Genomic DNA, 21229 nt, shown 5'->3' with positions numbered 1-21229 from the left:
CAAAGGCTGCGAAGACCTGGCACCATCCATGAGCGCGCCAAAGAACTGTTCCTGATAGAAAAAAAGGGCATGAAAAAATACTTAACAAATAAATAATGGTGTTACAGAAGAATGCCACCAACCTTTGAAAAGGCCAGTAACAAAAACCGTAGCTACTGTTGAAGAAACCGCCACCACGGACAGAAGCAGCCTTTGACATAAAAGTTCTCTTTTTTTTTTTAAAGAAAACCTGTCAAAAAACAAAACTGAATTAGTAAAAATTAATATAGAAAATAAAAAATGCAAAGCAGGAAGGCAACAAAATCTGAATGGAGTTCAGAGAAAAACGAACTTCTTCACTCCGCAGAAAATGAAGAACTAAAGGGCATGAGCTGCAGTACCCCTGGGAGGTGTCCTACTGCTCTACTGGGTGGCTGTGTGGCCAGTCTGCTAAAAATGCTGACCCCCCTCCTATATTCCAATGGCTTATATGTGTACTTTTTTTTTGGATGTGGGGGGTTTTTTTTGGGGGGGTAATGGTTCAAAAAGATAAATGTACATCTAAACATAGATATTTTGCAGTTCTGAAAATGGTCATGTTCGTTACCAGATTTTTGTACATCTTCCACAAAATGTCCAAACTCGGATTTGGGCATCATATCAAAAATGCCCCTCTGCATGTTGTTAATTTAAAGATATACATATAATCATAGATTGCCAAATCTGCACTTTTTCATGCATATCCATTTTTTTAATGTAATGTTTGGTTTACACTACTTCATTATGTCATACTCATATGTCATATTAATAGATTAGCACATTTCATTTGTCTAATTGTCCTTTTTATGTAATGTTTGAGTTATACTATTCTACTGCAGTTTATTAGCACTCTCACAGCAACTTATTTATCCGTCATGCATTTCATTATTATATAAAATGGAACTTGCCAACGTGCAAGCTTGACGCCATTTTGGTTTTCTCGGCTTTCACAAGCTCTCCCACAGCGATTACTGAAACCATATGTTTTTCTACTGTTTTATTCACGATACCAAAATGCTCTGTTGTGCTTGTAATATTCTAGCCCTCATATATAGTTTTAACTCGTACTCATCAGTTATGGACTTACACAAGTGGTTTTTATCTGTTTACTAGCTTCCAGGGTTTTTGAATTGGTCACTAATCTACATGGGGATTTGTTTTTGTTGTTCACCATTATTGGGAGATCTCAAATGTTCAATTATCACTTTGTAGCAACCAACAGATATGCGCACGGTGTTCACCTACTTCACTGTGATAGCATTCATCACCTTCGGTTTTCAATTTTAGATGTCTCATCATTTTATTCATGGCAAGCAGATCTTATTCTCATTTAGCGTTTTTATTCCATTACTAATATAATAATAATGACTTTATTTTTGTATACTGCGGTACCACAGCAGTTCAGAGCGGTTTACAGGTGAAGAGACTGTACACAGACAGCGATGTTACAGAAAAGACTTTCAAATTACATTAGCGAGTCAAGAGTAGTCAGGTATATCCGGAGGCATATCAGAGATACAACAAGGCAGGAAGGGAGTCAGAGAAATTTATCAAAGAGATAGATTTCAATTGATTTTCTGAAGGTTTGGTAGGAGGGTGCATTTGAAATGAGGGTGGTTAGACATTTATTCCATTTGCCTGCTTGGAATGACAGAGATCAATCAAGGAATCTCTTGTAGATACAGCCCTTCAAGGATGGGAAAGCAAATAGGAAAGCACTACGTGTGCAGGTGGTGCCTGGAAATTCAAAATGGTGCAACAGGTAGATTGGGGATGAACCTGTTAAGGTTTTGAAGCAGAGACAGGCAAACTTGAAGATGATCCTTGCCTCTATCAGTAGCTAGTGTAGTTTTCTGTAATACGGGCTTATATGGTCCGACTTTTTGAGACCATAAATGAGACGGATGGCAGCATTCTGAATGACTCTCAGTCAATTGATGGTTTTCTTAAAGGATCCCAAGTATATAATATTGCAGTAATCTAAGATGTTTAAGATTAGAGATTGAACCAGCAGTTGAAAAGAGATGAAGTCAAAATAGTGTTTGATGGTGCGAAGTTTCCAAAGGGTGCAAAAGCATTTTTTAACCTGAGCATTAGTATGGTCTTCAAAAGTCAGGCATCGGTCCAGGATGACTCCTGCCTTTTAGAATGGTTTTGACGTTTCATCCTTGTTTACTCATCAAATCATTGTGCTTATTGATACATTATTTGGCAAGCAAATTTTTTGTTGTATATATTTACCTATTCTGTTTTTGGATACTTAGGGCTCCTTTTACTAAGGTGCGCTAGCGGTTTGCATTAGTATTTTTCATTTAGCGCGTGGTTAGCTCGCGCAAAAACACTAGCGCACCTTAGTAAAAGGAGCTCTTAGTGACATGGCTTTTTGCATTTCATGATCCCTCATGTCCTTTAGCTTGAAAACCAGTACATATGTACAGTTTTGGCTTTTCTTTTGTTTTTTTAGAAGTGGGTGTGTATTTAAAGTTGTCATTTTAAGTTTATATTACAGTGTATTTTTATTTATATATTTATTGATTTTTCATATTAACAATATTTGGTATTTGTCCTGTGTTTATTTATTATTAATTTATTTCTAGTTTTATCCATTTTTACACACACATACTAACACTGAAACATGATAGCAGATAAAAGCCAAATGGCCCATACAGTCTGCTCCTGTGCAGCATCCACTATCTTTTCCGCTCCCTAACAGATTCCATGTGCCTGTCCCATGCTTTCTTGAATTTAGACAATCTTTGTCTCCACCTCCTCTACTGGAAGTCTATTCCACACATCTACTACCCTTTCTATGAAAAGTATTTCCTCAGATTACTCCTGAGCCTATCACCTCATTCTATACCCTCTCACTGTGGAGTTTCCTTTCAACTGAGACTTGATTCATGTGTATTTACGCCACATAGGTATTTAAACATCTCTATCATACCTCCCCTCTCCAGCCATTCCTCCAAAGAATACATATTGAGATCTTTAAATTTATCCCCATACACCTTATGATGTGGACCATCAACCATTTTAGTTGCCTTCCTCTGGACCAACTCCATCCTGTTTATATCTTTTTGAAAATGCAGTCTCCAGAATTGTACTTCTTGAGATATAGCTAGGTACTTGGGACCTGGGTTGGCCACTGTTAGAAACAGGACCTTCAGTTTGTCCCAGTATGGCAATTTTTATGTTCTTATTCTAAAAGAGGTCTCATCAGAGTCTTATACAGGGGCATCAATACCTCCTTTTTTCTACTGGCCATTCCTCTCCCTATGCACCCAAGCATCCTTCTAGTTTTCGCCGTTACCTTTGCAACCTGTTTGGCCACCTTCATATCATCACATACTATCACACACAAGTCCTGCTCCTCTTTCATGCACAAGTCCTACTCTTCTTTCCTCACTCAAGTTTATTTATTAAAAGACGCCTATGTGGAACACTGTCAAAGGCTTTGCTAAAATCTACATACACCACATCTAGCACCCTCTCTCCACCCAGTTCTCTAGTCACCCAGTCAAAGAAATTGATCACACTTGTCTGACAAGATCTGCCTCTAATGAATCCATGTTGCCTTGGGTTCTGCAATCCACTGGATTCCAGAAACTGCATTATTTATTTATGGCTGTTTAGACATTATTTATTCAATGTTCTTTTGTATTATATTAGGATTTTTATTTGGGGGGGTTTACAATTGTTTATGTATCATATTTTCTAGAGAGGCTAGACTCCTGACAGAGTCATTGTCTGTAGTTAAGATACTCTTGTTTGAGTTTATGCAAAAACATCTAAACATTGGGAAGGAACTGAACAGAAAAATGTACACCTGCGTAGAACAAACCAACTATACTTACAAATGTGTTAAAAAGTGGACCTATTACATTTAACTTTCATTACAGTTAATCCTGAAAACAAAATAAATAAAACTTTTCCCCAAGTTCCAATAAATACAAATGCACTGGAGGCGAATCTTAAGGCGAAGAGTGGGCATGTTCTGTGTTTATCGGGTAGTGCAGATACATTGCCACACTAACTTATTAGCACGTGAGCCCTGAGTGGTGGTAAGGACTCGCACACTAATGGGAAAAATAGCACATGTCACTATAACTTGATGCTACAGGATAAAGAGACTTAATTATGACGCATAACCAGAAGAATATAGTCTCTAATATTGGTCAAAGCCTTATGTATATATTTAAGAGGTAAAATAGGTCTCAGTAACCCCGCAAACAATCCACATGGAATAAATTTAGTTTGCATATATCAGGGGTTCCGGTTTCTATCACTGACCCAAAAAAACCTCTGATTGACATTACAATGAATAAGCAATCATCAACATAGAATTTTTCTTTATGCAAAACCTTATTTAGATCATTGGAGATCTCCACTGAGAAATATGTACGCTGACATTGAGCAGAGGATCTTTCATATATAATACCCCCTATACTTACTCCAGACCCTTGACAAAGCCTATAATTAGGCAAAACAGGTCCCGTCGGGGATGGGGATCTATTGAATAGTTAGTTTGCCCTATGATATTTGGACGCCAGCAGGCACAGATAAAGATAAATCCCACTTTGTTCGTTTGCAAATGATCTAAATAAGGTTTTGCATAAAGAAAAAAAGAAAAATTTTATGTTGATGACTGACTATTCAATGTAATGTCAATCAGGTTTTTGGGGTCAATGATAGAAACTGGAACCCCTGATATATGCAAACTAAATTTATCCCGTGTGGATTCTTTGTGGGGTTAGTGAGACGTTTTTTTACCTCTGAAATATATACATAAGTCTTTGACCAATATTAGAGACTATATTCTTCTGGTTATGTGTCAAAAATAGCACTTGGCCATTAACGGGGAAAATAGAAAAATTGGCCATTTTATCCCAGCAATAGAAATTGGTCTTATCATGCAGGAATGACACACATAAGGATGTGTTAAAGCAACCTTTTATCACAGTTTGGTAAACGTGCCCTTTAGTTAACAAATTCCAGGGATTAGGTTTCAAGTTGGTGGTTTATTAGTGTTATTTTTTATAAAATATTTATATGAGCTCTCTTCACTTTGAAACCTGCTGTTAAGAATTACAATAATTGCTATCAGCTCCAAGGACTGTGCACACTTTATAGCCAAATAAATATTTACATGGCAAAAAGTTCATGCTCCTTTGGAACCTTATATATATATATATATATCACCAGTAAATCACAATTAAGCACAAAAATACTGTCATTTTATTACAGTGTGGTCTGTGTTACATTATTCTTCTGCTACAAACATAAAAAGTTTGTAAAATGGCCTCAATTGTATTTTAAAAGTACTGATAATGCCTCAAGAGCATGCAATCATTCTTTTTCTTCCTTTTGCTAAACTAACTTTAGTTCACTAAAAAAAATTTGTTTTAGCCCTCAGAATTCGCACCTCAGTGCCTTCCACAAGAAGCCAGTCTTGTGTAAAGACAGCATTAGCCTCATACTACAGGCTCAGCACTGGCAGATTGTTTTCAATCAACTAGAAGATTTTATTTAGCACTTCTGATTATTTTTTTTCCTTAGCCTACCACTAAATTACTAGATTACTGCATTGCAGATTTACACAGGGAGCGCAAACCACAAAGAATACAGGGGATTAACAAAACTACGTAGCAAAAAAACTACAGAAAGGTAAAGGACTGTATTCTGGTAAAATGTGTAACTGCATCAGAGGATTAGGTTATACACACAACATATTTTATTAATTCAATGACTAAGCTAAAAAAAAAACCCTTATTTTTCAACTGCTCTGTATTTTAGATGCTATACAATCCCAATGAAAAATTACAACCAAGTTAGCCAGTTTCCAATGTAATTTTTCATTACATTTAAATGATTCAGCATATACTGTATTTTCTGTGCCTTAGCACTAATTCAATTAGATCCCAACATAACTTACCAATCCGAACCAAACTCTGATAATATATTTTCTCTATTTTGCTCTATAAGTGTAGCATTAATATTGCTCATCATATTTGTGTGCTTTTTTCATCATTCATTATGTGTAACATATAATACATCCTATAGGTAATCATTAACAAAATGTGTAGTCATTTATTTATTTAGGGGTCCTCTTACTAAGCAGTGGTAAAATTAAGTCTTAGCGCACCCTTACCCGTGCACTATGATCATTTTTCTAAGAGTTGTAAAATGCCTTTTTTTCTATTTTTTATGTTAATGGCCATGCACTAATGTTGCCTTTAGGGCTCCTTTTACTAAGCCGCATTTGGGCTTTAACGCGCAATAGCGTGCGCTAAATTGCTGCCCAAGCTAGACCTTAATGCCAGCATTGAGCTGGCGTTAGTTCTAGCCACGTAGCGCAGGTTTAGCGCGCGCTAAAATGCTGTGTGCATTAAAAACGCTAACATGGCATAGGAAAAGGAGCCCTAAGTGCGCGGCCATTTTTAAAAAAAAAATAACCGCAAACTTACTGTCACCCATTTTGTAGGGGGTAAGGCGTCACATGGTGTTTTTGTGTTAAACAATTAGTGCATGGTAAGGCAGATGTGCTAACTGATCAGCACAGGAATACCCGTTCTTTGCCTGCCATGTTCCCTCAAAAAAGTTTGAAATTATTTTTAGTACACAGAAATTTCAATTACTACAGAACATCTGAGTGTGTCCCATGGTACTCCATATTTTGCTCCATTAGGCACGTGTTAGCACCTAGGCTTAGTAAAAGGGCCTATTAGTGACCCTCTGAAAAATCTGTTAGAAAAATAAAAGACACTAATCTTGTTTTTTTTCATACTGTATTCCCACATTTTATTGTTTTGGATGTTGGTACATTGTATTGTTGATTTTTGCAGTCTACAGTATAATATATTATTATATAACTCTCAATAACAATAATGAACATAAAGAAACAAAATATTTAGACATTTTCATCAAAAAGCTATGGGTGGAATAGTAATCCATAACATAAAAAAGCTACATTATCAAGGAAACATTTGCAAGAGATGGGATGCTGCATAGCCTGCGAGAACTTAAAGGTTAACAGGCCTCACATTGGTTTTTTTTTTCTATTGTTGTTGCTTCTGTTGTAACTTATGAGAAATCTGATGACTCCCTTTAGCATAGGAACAACCACTATATGTCCCTGACATGACCCCCTCACAAAAAAATTAGAAAAAAGGTGAAGGGTCATGGATGTGATACACTGCATTTGTGTGTAAAGGCCCCCTCCCCCACCCCATCTTTGCATCTATTTACAGAACTGAAATATTTTTTCAATTTAATCATATCTTAACCTCTTCCTAGCCACTGTAACTATCCGTACCATTTAGTCCAGTGTTCTTCAACCGCTGGTCCGCAGACCGGTGTCAGTCCACAGAAATTTCCTGCCAGTCCACAGGGTCGGCACGAGCATCGGGCCCGAGACAGTGTTCTTCAGCTGTCGGTCCGCAGTGCAATCGATGCAGCGTTTTCTTCAGGCCGGCTCCCTCTTCCTCACTGATGCAGTGCACAAAGACGCAAGCAGCGGCTTCTACACATTTCCTGCGCCTGAACCAGAAGTTTTCTCTATGACATCGCAACGTCAGAGGGAAGACTTCCGAATGAGACGCGGGACACGCGAGGAGCCGCTGCCCGCATCTTTGTGCACTGCAGCACTGAGTAAGAGGGAGCCGGCCCGAAAATAACACCAGGGGATGCATAAAATGGCCAGGCAGAAGCAGGCCAGAAGGTAAGGCACAGCATGGAGGGAGGGGAAACAACAAAGGTAGGGGGAATTATTTTATTTTTGAATTTAGTGATTGATTTACATCTGCTGTGTGTATTTTGCACTGTTCAGGAAGAAATGCATTTGTTTCTTTTTCTCTGGGGTTGTACTGCATGCAGAGTCTTGAATCTTAGGGTTTGGTTTGTCTATATTAGTACTTTTAGTTTTTGGTCCTGTATTTGCATGTTTTCTGGTAGGAATGAATGTTGAGAAGCATAAAGTGTGTAGTTTGTGTAGTTTAATTTTGTGGTTAACCATTATGTGTTGTTAATAAGATTATATTGTGTGTATATATGAAAAATGGATGGAAAAAATTGTGTTACAATTAGTACTATTATGGAGGCAGGGTCTGGCCCACGACTTAGCCCAGTGTTCTTCAACCGCCGGTCCATGGACCGGTGCCGGTCCACAAAATAATTCTTTTATTTTCGACGGTCCATAGCTGTTAAAAGGTTGAAGAACACTGATTTAGTCTTTCCCTATATAGCCATTTAGGGCTCCTTTTACAAAGATGTGCTAGCGGTTTTAGCATGCGCTAAAATGCCACGCGCGCTAGCCGCTACCACCTCCTTTTAAGCAGGCAGTAATTCCGCTAATCCGGTGCGTGCACTAAAAACGCTAGCGCACCTTTGTAAAAGGAGCCCTTAGTCTTTCTACTTTATAGCTGAAAAACTCCTCATCTATTACCCTAATAGATCACTCAGATTGCAGCAGGAATGCTGACTAAGCTTCCCACTGGCTCAGCAGCTCCAACTTGAAAACCACCTGGAAACAATCCTTCTCTCACAGCAAGACACAAGGGGATTGTGAAGATCTGCAACGTGACATAATTAAGCTTGAGAAATGGGCATCGACATGGCAAATGAGGTTCAACATGCACGAATACAGGATGTCCGGGACGGTACTTGGAGAGACCTCCCAGGAAAGAGACTTGGGAGTTCTGATCGACAAGTCGATGAAGCCGTCTGCACAATGTGCGGCGGCAGCAAAAAGGGTGAACAGAATGATTAAGAAGGGGATCACAAACAGATCGGAGAGGGTTATCATGCCACTGTACCAAGCCATGGTACGCCCTCACCTGGAATACTGTGTCCTGCACTGGTCGCCGTACATGAAGGACACGGTACTACTCGAAAGGGTCCAGAGAAGAGTGACTAAAATGGTTAAGGGGCTGGAGGAGTTGCTGTACAGTGAGAGATTAGAGAAACTGGGCCTCTTCTCCCTTGAAAAGAGGAGACTGAGAGGGGACTTGATCGAAACGTTCAAAATACTAAAGGGAATAGACTTAGTAGAGAAAGACAGACTGTTCACTCTCTCCAAGGTAGGGAGAACGAAAGGGCACTCTCTAAAGTTGAAAGGGGATAGATTCCGTACAAACGTAAAGAAATTCTTCTTCACCCAGAGAGTGGTGGAAAGCTGGAACGCTCTTCCGGAGTCTGTTATATGGGAAAACACCCTCCAGGATTTCAAGACAAAGTTGGACAAGTTCCTGCTAAACTGGAACGTACACAGGTGAGGCTGGACTCATTTAGAGCACTGGTCTTTGACCTGAGGGCCGCCGCGTGAGCGGACTGCAGAGCAGGATGGGCCATTGGTCTGACCCAGCAGCGGCATTTCTTATGTTCAATATATTATGAATAAGCTGCTATATTTCTTACTTATATCTCTAGTAAAATATAAAAGTACCCTTAGTCCTATGTCAATATAATGTGAATGTACCTTTATCCGTATGCTTTGCAAACACTGTGAATGTATTGCTCTAACCCATTCTGGGTTCCTGGGGAGGGCGGGCTAAAAAACAAAATATATAAAAATGTTGGCACCTCCTACATAACAATGGCTTTTGTGCTTTCTTAATGTGTTTTTTTACAAAAATGGCTGAGAGAGATAAGGCACATTCAGGAAAAGCACATCTAAGAAATGGCCATTTTCAAAACAAAAGATGTTTTTCTGTTTCAAAAACTGTCATGCTCACTAATGGATTTGTGTGTGTGTTCCGAAAAATGTTCAAACTTGGATTTGAACGTCATATTGAAAATGCCCTGCGTGGAGGGGCATAATCAAAAGAAACGTCTAAGTCCAATTTGGGCGTAGGATGCTAGTAGTGGCAAAATGTTAATTCTCAAAAAGTACGTCTAAAATTGATTTATTTTTATTTTTTGAAAATCTATCTATGCATCCAGGCATTCTCAACCAAAAATTCATCCAAGTCTGAAACATCCAGAACAAGACCATTTGGACATGGAAGGACTGGCCACCCAGACATGACAACAGAACAGTGGGGCACCTTACAGGGCACTGCTGTGAACTTCACAAAAAGGGTGCTACATAAACATCTCACCAGAACTCCCTTATCGGTTATGGTGAGCCCCCCAAAACCCACTATACCCACCTGTCTACAACCCCAATAGCTCTTATGGCTGCAGGTGTCACCTATATGGCAATAGAGTAGGATTTTGATGGGCTCACATTTTCCACCATGAATGTTGTGGTTAGAGTGGCTTATGGGCCTGGGTCCTCCTTTCTATAGTTCACTAGCCCACCCCCCAGAATACTTTAGTCACCTCTGTACAGCTCTACTAGGTTTTCCTATGCCATTTGTTGATGTTCCAGAGACAGTTATGTATGTTTCAGTGAACACGGGGGTGAGGGGTGTCTTTATTTTGTCCCTGCAGTGGTTATCTTGGCACTTATACCTGTCTTTACATTGTCTAACTCACAATGTATAAGTTCTATCTAGGCAATCTCGGCAAACATTCAATTATCCCTGCAGTACAACTAAGTCTAGGTCGGTCCACATCCCACCCTAACCATTCCACCAAAAATGCCCCTTTCAGCTCTGGGCGCATAGCGGAATTCAGAGGCCTAAAAAGTCCCTGAATACGTCTAAAAAGCCATTTGGATTATTGGCACTTGAACTACTTGTCTTTTAGATGTCTAAGTGTCAACTTGGGTGGGCTTTTAGCAGTATTTAAGTTTTGATTATGAGCCCCTTAGTGTCCTTAACCTGATAGCTGAGCCTCAATATTTTTGTCTTGAAGAAATACAAAGGATACTAAGTTACTAAGTTTTATATATTTATTTCCTCTTGTGAAGATTCTAGAATAGCTGGTGCATCTAATGGTGGAGCAGCTTGATCCAAACCAGTCCCAACCTTTTAATAGTAAATCCTCTGCAGAGATGGGAAATATTTCCTTCAATATCCTTGTACTGTCGTTCTAAATTTGACAAAAAAAATAACCTTTCACTGAAGTCTGATTGAGAAAAATTTAGAAGTCTCAAATTGAGATTTCTATTATTATTCTCCAAATTCTCAATCTTCCTTACAAGCATGGCATCATCTTTAATAACATTAGAATAAAGAGATTTTACTTCAACCAGTGATATTTTGAATGTTTCTATCTTAGAAGTTTTTGAAGCAATTTTAACAACAATTTCTTGTATTTTAACTTTGGAGGAAGTGGGTATCTCAATGAAAGAGGCACAAACCTTGTAAAGCTTCTCTAAAAATGTCCAAAGAGACTCCAACATCTTTACTTCAAGCTTCTACAGAGTACTTAATGAAGACACCAGATCAGATGAGGTTAAAGAAGAAACGCCAATACTGGAAACATTTTGGCATAGGCCTTAAGAACTCTGCTTTCCTACTGCAGGCAGCTCATTCACAGTCGCTGCCAATAAATCAATACTCTCCAAGTTCAGCTGCAGGGTCTGAAGAGTTGACTCTGGCTTATGTACCAGCTCTTCCTTGCCACTCTGTAAACGCACCATCGCCGACCCAGGACATGGTGGAGCTTCGGGATCTATCAGGCTAAATGAAGCATCATTCTGAGGTCAGGGTTCTTCTTAGCTCTGACTGCAGCAATGCCCTGCTAAGAGACCACTCGTGATTTGACATGAAGGAGGAGGTAGTGAAGTTGGGGAAGAGAACCCTTGATCTTGCCCCAGTGTTTGGTTATAATCAATAAGAAAAGTTCCTCATGTAAGCAAAACTGCTGGAGTGCTCTTCACAAAACATCTTGCTCCAACACCCATGGCTCCTCCCCCTGATCTGCTGTTTTCTACCACCACATTGGATCTTGCGGATCATCTGCCCTGTTGTTCCTTTGGACCTACAACTGAAAAAGGCATAAGGTGAGCCAAATTTATAAAAAAAAAAAAAAAGAAAACCTGCCTACATATGTTTGTGTACACATACCAATCTAAGTGCTAGCAGGGAACCTACAGGCTATTCTGCAAACACCTGCTTAATTTATTAGTGCATATTTTCAAGAAGGAAGCATATAGAGGTGGAATATGGACAAGATATAACCAAGGCTCTCACTTAATACAAATAACCTACACAATACTGTAAATTACCTGTGCCCCTGCTGCATTCAGGTGCTTACATGTACCCCAGATCTACCGTGTTTCCCCGATGATAAGGCAGGGCCATCAAATAAGACAGCCCCCCCCTTTTTAGAAAAAAATGTAAAATAAGGCACCCCCCTGCAAATAAGCCACCCACCGATACCTGCGCTTACCCGAATCGGGTGGTACGGTGGGTGACTCCGTGTGGTCCCTCCGTCTACCGTATTTGTCTCCATGGCTGCGTGCCGCGCCTCGTCATGAAGTGAAGAGGAGGAAGTGACAGGACTGCAGCGCGCGCACCTGACTCCGCGCAAGGAAACACAGGCAGCTTCCCTCATCCCTCCCTAACGGAGACTGCAGGAGTTTGTTCACGGCCAGAACATCCAATACAGGTAATAAAATTCTGTTTTTTTTCAACAATAACTGTGTACTGTAGTCTTTTTCATGGGTAAATAAGGCATCCCCCTGAAAATAAGCCCTAGAGCATATTTTGGCCTTCCTAAAAAAATAAGACAGTGTCTTACCATCGGGGAAATGCGGTATAGTTAGCACAAGTGCAAGCACTAGTATTCTATAATGGAACTCAGGCACCTAGATTCTGTTATAGAATTGATCTTATCACGAATCCTCATGCACCTAAATGGAGGTACCCAGTTTTAGCATATACTTTTATGTCAGCAGTCTCAAACCCGTGGCCCATGAGCCGCATGCGACCCCCAGGTCCTATTTTGCGGCCCGTGGTCTGTACGCAATCTCGCACACTGGGCAGGAAGAGAAGCTCTGGCGCCAGCTGTTTTGAAACTTCCTGCTGCCGTCGCATATGCCGGGACTCATTACCTACTTTTTCTAGCCTGCCAGAGCTGCAGAGACAAGACAAAGGCAGGAGTCCCAGCAGATATACGAAGGCAGGAGTCCTGGCATTTGCGACAGCAGCAGAAAGTTTTAATTCAGCAGACGCCGGAGCCTCTCTTCCTGCCGTGTGGTAGACTGTGTACAGACCACAGAATAGAGGTATTGCTGGGCAGGGGAACAAGGAAGGGAGAAGGGGTACTGCTGGACAAGGAGAGCAGGGAAGGGAGAAGGGGTACTGCTGGCAAGGGAAGCAGGGAAGGGAAAAGGGGTACTGATGGACAGGGGGGAAGGGAGAAGGAGTACTTCTGGACAGGGGGGAGGTAAAAGGAAGGGAGAAGAGGTGCTGCTGGACCTGGAAGAAAGGGAGGGAAAGGAAAGGTGATACACATTGGAGGGGAAGGTGAAATGGTGCATGGGGAAAGAGCATGTTGGGTGGGGGGTGGGAAGGAAGGATGCTACTGAGGGAAGAGGCAAGGACAGAGAGAGAAAGTATGCAGGAGGCAGAAAGTATTGAACTCATGGAGAGGGCAAGATGGATGGGGAGGACAGAAAGGAGGGAAGAAGAAATGTTACACTGGGGAAAGGGGAGAGGGCAGAGTGAAAAGTTGGACTCATGGAGGGGGAGAGAGAGAGATGTTGTTTGGTTGAGGGAAGGAGGATCAGAGGAGAAGCATACAGGAGGAAGAGAGAAAAAAAAATGTTGGACTAGTGGAAAGGAGGGAGGAATGTTGGACTGGGAGGGGGGCCAGAAAGAAGGAAGGGAAGGGATGTGGACTGCAGGGGGCAGAAAGGAGGAAGGGAAAGAGAAATGTTACACTGGGGGAGGGAAGGTGAAAAAGAGAGAGATGTCAGACCATGGAAATATGGAGGGAAGGAGAGAGAGATAGGAAGGGAAGGGAAGACATGGAAAAGTAGATTTTGAAAAGAAAGCAGAAAAATTTAATGTTAAGTTAATGCCAAAGATAGATGCAAGGCAGAAAGTGAAGACGGAGAGAAAAACAGTCAATGGACAAGAAGGCCCTGGAAACAGTTAAAAGCACAGAAAAATAAAATCACCAGACAACAAAGGTAGGGAAAATGATTTTATTTTCAATATAGTGATTGAAATGTGTCAGTTATGAGAAAGGAAAGATGTTAACTTTAACTGTGAAGGCCGCATGAAAAAATAGTTAATGACTTATTAAAGAAATGACAATTTTACATTTGGTAAAACTCTTTATAATTTATAAATCTTTCCTTTAACAGTTAATGGAAAGATTTATAAACTACTAGTCTTTAATACCATTACATTAATGGGTGCTAGAATAGATGTGTCTGTCTGTCTTTCTGTCTCTCTCTCTCCTTGGCTGCTGTCTGTCTTTCTTTCTGTCTGTCTCTCTCCTCGGCTGTCAAACACCACTCCTTGCCTGCTCCTCCTATCCAGCAGTAACCCTTCTCCCTTCCTTTTACCTCCCCCGTGTCCAGCAGCACCCTCTCCCTGCTCCCCCTGTCTAGTAGCAGCCCTTCTTCCTTCCTTTTACCTCCCCACTGTCCAGCAGCACCCCTTCCCTGCTCCCCCTGTACTGCAGTAGCTCTTCTACCTTCCTTTTACCTCCCCCCCTGTCCAGCAGCATCCCTTCCCTGCTCGCCCTGTCCTGCAGCAGCCCTTCTCATTCCTTTTACCTCCCCCCTGTCCAGCAGCAACCTTCCTGCTCCCCCTGTGCAGCAGTAGCCTTGTAGTAAAATTTTTTTTCCTTACCTGCTCCCCCTGTCCAGCATCTGCTAGGCTGTGCAGCCTCGGGCCTTTTGTTAGGCCAGCCCAACTCACAATATCGAAGTGGGCCGCCCTAGTAAATGTTCCGCGGCTGCTTGAGGAGACCATGGCTACTACTACTGCTGGTCTGGGAGTGAGAAGAGGCGTCCCGGCAGCAGCAGGAAGTCAGCCGGCGTTGGAGATGGAAGAAGAGGTGTCCCGGCAGCCTGGAGGAAGGTAAGGACAGCATGCGTGCCCGCGGCGTACGTGCTGCACGCTGTAGCACTGTATCATGTCTACCACGGAGCTACGGATCACAGAGGCAGGGATCACGGCGTGTCAATTGCGCATGAGTGCTTAGGGGTTTTTTTTATTATTGATAAAGAGTTTTACCTCATGCAAAATTGTCATTTCTTTATTAAGATATTAACTATTTTTTCTGCGGCCCTCCAAGTACCTACAAATCCAAAATGTGGCCCTGCAAAGGGTTTGAGACCACTGGTTTTATATGGTATGTTTTGGCATTCTTGAAGTCAGTGGTTGCAAGATATATATATACACATTGTAAAATACACTTGCATTTGCTCAAACTTAAGTGGAAGAGTTGTCTGCCTTTGAACAGGTGTAGCTTTGCTAGGGAGTTTTTAAATAGATTGTTTTCTACAGGCATATTGATATAGTTGTAGCCTTTATGAACTAGGAGCAACATATGTGCCTCAGTACATTCCCTGCCTAGATGCCTAAAATTACTTTCCCCCTTCTGTGTAATTGTTGGAAGAGCAACAATATTGAGTTCTCTATTCTATGATCTAGAAAGTGCATTCTATACATTCATGCTGAGTCTTGAACTCCCAATTCATGGCAATTTTATTGGAATGAACTCAAATAACTCCATGCTTTATTACTATGAGAGGAATATGATGAAAGTGTGATAGAATTTAAACTGCTTTGTCACCTCTGAATTTCGTTGTAGTGGGAAAGAAAGCCAAGGTCTTAGATAAGTAGGAGATAAACTGCTTTGTTACCTCTTTTTCTCCAACTACCACTGAAATGCTTTTATGCTTCCCTTATACATATACAGTATACTGATTTTGCCAACATTTGCTTATTTCTGATCTTAGGAAGAAGGGGTTACCTTTAAAAGCTAATCATAAACTAAATCAAGGCCCCCTTTTATCAAGCTGCTTGATAAAAGGGGGCCTAAGTGAGCCCAATAAAAAAAATGTATTATTTTTTGTCCTTTATGTTTTTGTTTTATTTCTACTTATTACCTTGAAGAGTGGACTAACGCAGCCACCACACCAAGTCACTTGTAAAGCAACATCAAAAATACTTACTGTATATACTCTAATATAAGTCGATCCAAATATAAGTTGAGACCTCCCTTTTTCCCCCAAAAAGGAGAAAAAATGGTTGACTCGCATATAAGTCAGGCGGCTTAATATTTAAATGTGAGAATTCATGGGAGCCAGTAAGGAAGCCACTCAGCACCGAGCAGCAGCACCTGCTCATGCTGCTCAGCGGCCAAAGAAACTCGCGGCAGCCTGTTAGCAGTGGGGCAGGAACTCAAAGTTCGCTCCTGCCCGCTGCACCTTCACCAGGGATCAACAGTAGAGGTATGAAGCTAGGATAGAGAGGGGGCATAGCCTTGCGGTGGCGGCGGCCTGCAATAATTCTGGGAGGGGGTGTATTGTTGGCTCGAATATAAACCAGGACCCTCATTTTTGGGCCAATTTCTTAGACCAAAAATCCCAGTTTATATTTGAGTATATACGGTAATTTGGTTACCACTACCATTAATGTGACCCACAGCTCTTTGTTCCACAAAAAAAATAATAATAAAATTTGCTGGGGGGGGTTCATAATGGTGTTGATGGAAGAGTATTTGTGGGAGGGTAAGGGTAGAACATGAATAATTATAATGATGATTGTAGGAAGAATAAAATGATGTGTATATTAGAACAGACTTTCCTACTTCAGTTCCTCTATTTTAAGGTCATGATACTGAATTACTACGGATGAAACGGATAGTGCGCCACTTTGAGAAAAAATGGCTAAAATCAAAATCAGTTACGAAGGAAGAGAAATGGAGGAAGGAAGTTAGAAATTATAAACTATTGTTAAGGGAGAAACGAAAAGCTTACTACTCAGCAAAAGTAGGGAACACCAGCACTAACGTAAAAAAATTATTCCAACTAGTCAATAATGTGTTCAATGTGACTAAAAAGACGCAATCTTCATGGTCGCTTCTCCCATCCTCAAATGACTTAGTGAATTTCTTTAGTTTCAAGGTTTTATGTCTGAGATCTTCCTGTCCATCTTGCTTAGGGAATATTGATTCCTATTTAAGTACAAAGGAAGAAGAGGTTCATGCAGATTTATATTGGTTTACATTTGAAAATCCAGAATGGAACGATTTTTCCAAACTATTTCACTGATATGCAAAAACCATATTGTCTGTTAGATCCCTGCTCTCCAGACCTTATGGCAGCTGCTCCTTTAAGTTTCAAATTGAAATTATTTGAGTGTCTATCCAACTTTTTAGATGCAGGAAAGTTTCCACAAGAGGAAGGTGATATAATTATTACTCTAATAACTAAAAACAGCAAAGAATCTATTTCATTACCATCTAACTATAGACCTATTGCATCGATTCCCTTTTTTGTAAAAATCGTGGAGGGCTTAGTCCAAATCCAGTTAACAAAATATCTTGAGCAACACTCTTTACTTCATTATTCTCAATCGAGCTTTAGATTCCATTTCAGTACAGAAACAGTGTTAGCTACACTGTTAGACCATCTAAATAGCTTACTGAGAAAGGGTAGTAGTGCATTGATTCTTCAGCTTGATTTGAGTAATGTCTTTGACTTGGTAGACCATACCAAATTATTGGCCTGTCTGGATGCCTTGGGTTTACAAGGCAATGTTCTCCTGTGGTTTAAAGGGTTTCTAGAATCTAGACTTTACCAAGTTAGATTTAATAATCAGCTTTCTTCTATTTGGAAAAATCTGTGCGGCATCCCTCAGGGCTCCCCACTTTCACCTATATTATTCAATGTATGTCATGCCCAGCAGTCCGCTCACCAGCACCCTAACTGAGACTAGCCATACCAGCGCACATTTTTGTTCAGCAGGAACTTGTCTAACTTTGTCTTGAATCCCTAGAGGGTGTTTTCCAGTTTTCTACCACTCTCTAGGTGAAGAAGAACTTTCTTACGTTTGTACGGAATCTATCCCCTTTCAACTTTAGGGAGTGCCCTCTCGTTCTCCCTACCTTGGAGAGGGTGAACAACCTGTCCTTATCTACTAAATCTATCCCTTTCAGTACCTTGAATGTTTCGATCATGTCCCCTCTACGGCAGCTCCTCCAATCCCTTAACCATCTTAGTCGCTCTTCTCTGGACCCTTTCTAGTAGTACCGTGTCTTTCTTCATCTACGGTGACCAGTGCTGTACGCAGTACTCCAGGTGAGGGTGCACCATGGCCCGATACAGTGGCATGATAACCTTCTCCGATCTGTTTGTGATCCCCTTCTTTATCATTCCTAGCATTCTATTTGCCCTTTATGCCGCCGCCGCACATTGCATGGAAGGTTTCATCGACTTATCGATCAGAACTGCCAAGTCTCTTTCCTGAGAGGTCTTTCTTCTTTGGGTTCTTGCTTGAGTAACCTGGGTATAGGACTGTTCATCTACGCTGACGATATTACGATTATTATACCTTGTAACACAGTTTTGTCTCATATTACTCATAAGATTGAGTCTGTACTGAAATTGATGGATTCTTGGATGCAGGAATTTAAACTCGAACTCAATCCCGATAAGACAAAGTATTTTGTTGCATTACCGCACAAAATTTCTCATGAACCCTCAATTAATATAAAGTCAACATTGTATACAATCTATCCAATAATTAAAATATTGGGAGTCGTTCTGGATCAGCATCTGACTATGAAAAAACAGATAGATGTTGTGGTACATAAAGGTTATTATACTCTATGGAAACTACCCACCATTAAAACGTATTTTGAGTTTTCTGCTTTCAAACACCTGGTTCAATCTCTGTTGCTGAGTCTTCTTGATTATTGCAACATTGTCTACTTGACAAGTACTAAGACATGGCCAGACTCATTTTGATTCAGAATATGGCAGTCAGATTGATCTATGGTTTGAAGAAGTATGACCATGTGACACCGTTCTATTGCAAGTTGCACTGGCTCCCGATGAAGGCTCGCGTCTTGTTTAAGTTGGGCTGTCTCTGTTATAAGGTTATGTATGGCACTGCTCTGATTTATATGGCCAATAGATTTTCTATAGCATTGTATAAACATAGTAGAAAATCTCATGCCCTGTTCACTTTTACATCTGTACAGGGTTGTAAAAGCAAGAAATTTCTTGATCATACTTTAGCATTTCAAGCAGCTTCCCACGATAAAGAATTTCGATCATTATTGCTTACAGCTTGTTCTTATAAACATTTTAGAACTCAGTTGAAAACCTATTTTTTCTCAAAATACTTGGCCAAATAACTCTTCTTGTTCTTCATGATATTGTTTATAATCTTTTGTAAACCGCATTGAACTTACAATTACACGGTTAAGAAGCATGATGTTATGTTATGTAAACTTCAACAATGATGAGAATTACTTCAGAAATAAATCATTCCTTTTTGAGGTGCAGTGAGAGAAAAATGAAGAGGGTCCAAGAAAGTATGGTCTAGAATTGGGAACAAGAGGCTTCACTCAACAGATTCCTCATTCTGATCCCCTCACTCATCTTCCATAGCCTTTCACACGCACACACATGCAATTACATACCACACCAAATTTGAGCTTGGTAGCAAAAGAAAGTGCTGGTGAAGAATCTTAGGTTCCATTCCCCTGTTGCCTGGATTTGGAGCTGCATTTTGAATCATACAGCATTGTGGTGTCCTGCACAGTTCAAGAGGTGACATTTTGGCTTCAGGCAGCAGAGTTAAGTATGGCCTGAGACACCTATTGAGAGATATATGGGTTGCTGTTATTGCTTCCATTGAGATCTGGCCCCTTGTCTCTCTAAAGGCTGGCTAATGCCATGGCACAGATCACATTTTCCAAATCCTTGCCACAAATTCACAAGAGACTGGGCCATGGATCTATCACTCGTTCTAGTGAATTCTGTATTACTTTCATATGGCAAAAAGACCTTTTATCGAGATTCTACCTTTTCTCTCTGACTGGAGATAAAATATGAAATTTCAAGTTATGTGCACCTGTGTTTATGAGTGTTAAGTTGTATTGCTTATAAGCCTGATTATTGTAGAAGATATATTAAGTTTTGTTAGGACTTCTGGAAAACAAATTAATAGATTTCAAGTGTTGTAAAATATAGCTGCTAAGCTAGTTTTAGGTGTTAAGTGGAACAATTATGTCACTCCTTATTTAATAAGACTACACTGGCTACCAATAAAGACAAGGATTTCATTCAAGCTTTTGTTATTTATTTTCAAGATAATTCATGGACTGGCACCTACTTATTTAAGGCCCTCTTTTATCAAGCTGGATAGCACGGGCCAGTGTGGTAAATGGATTGAAGCACGTAGGGACTGAATGGGCTTCACTGCATTTGCCACGCAGCACTCGCTATTGCGGCTTGATAAAAGAGGGCCAAGTATTTTATATCTCTATACCTGCCTACTAGGGCCTTGCACTTCAGAAAGGAAACACCCACAAATTCTTACTATGAAAACTATGAAATTTCAGGATAAACATAAAAGGACTTTTGTTAGTAGCCCTCAACAATGGAACTCTTCCTCAGTAGTCATTAGATCATTATTATCACACAGAGAATTTAGAAATGCATTGAAAGCTATTCACTTACTTTGAGAACTGTAATTTAATATGTAGATTTGATTTATACTCATTTGATGTCTGTCACAGTTTTGACTTTGTAATCCTCCTTGAGCTGGTTTTTCAGGTGAAGCAGAATAAAAATGATTAAATTACTGTAGATACTCAAATTTAAAAAGACAGATAGGGAAAATGCTTGAGTACCTGATTGTAAACCGCTTACATAACCTTGATAGGCGGTATATAAAATCCTAATAAAACTTGAAACCCAAATATAAACTGAGATAACCTTATTTTCCCCAAAATGGGGGGGGGGGGAAAGGTTGACTCAAATATTAACTGAGGTAAGACATTTGGGTCATCATGGTGAGCCATCTACAAAGACTATAAGGCCCCGATTCACTAAAGTCAGCGATCATCGCTAAACGATCGCTGCTAACCAACCTGATTCACAAAACGGCCCACTGCGTGTTTTTCCCCTTGATCGCCCATTTCCAATCCAGCCATGAAATTTGTAAAGCCATCTACAGTCACATGCAGCTACCTGAGTTTCCCCTCTCAGGTCATTCAGCTTTACAGTTTCTTGTCCTCCTAAGATTTTATCTGTTCTTACCACCTTCATTGGGAAGCTGTTTCACACATCAGCCACCCTTTCTATAAAGAAGCATTTCCTTAGATTACTCCTGAGTCAACCCTC

At 40.4% G+C, this 21229-nt stretch overlaps 1 protein-coding gene across 6 annotated transcripts in view; it reads right to left on the bottom strand.

Annotated features, from left to right (window-relative positions):
* IMMP2L (inner mitochondrial membrane peptidase subunit 2) overlaps positions 1–21229 on the bottom strand; it is a 983007-nt gene that overhangs the window by 859525 nt on the left and 102253 nt on the right. For 4 of the 6 annotated variants that reach the window (XM_033958067.1, XM_033958065.1, XM_033958068.1 and 1 more), the window contains 2 exons: positions 19522–19698; positions 10246–11889 (listed from right to left, as the gene is read on the bottom strand). The exons of the other annotated variants lie outside the window; for them this stretch is intronic. In XM_033958067.1, coding sequence (XP_033813958.1) covers positions 11733–11889; positions 19522–19698 — 334 coding nt within the window. In that variant the 3' untranslated portion in view covers positions 10246–11732. Of the gene's footprint in view, positions 1–10245; positions 11890–19521; positions 19699–21229 lie in introns of those variants that run through there. 6 annotated transcript variants of the gene reach the window in all.

This window comes from Geotrypetes seraphini, chromosome 9, assembly GCF_902459505.1.
Source record: "Geotrypetes seraphini chromosome 9, aGeoSer1.1, whole genome shotgun sequence".
Classification (NCBI taxonomy): Eukaryota; Metazoa; Chordata; class Amphibia; order Gymnophiona; family Dermophiidae; genus Geotrypetes; species Geotrypetes seraphini.
This window is presented reverse-complemented; position numbering and strand designations above follow the sequence as displayed.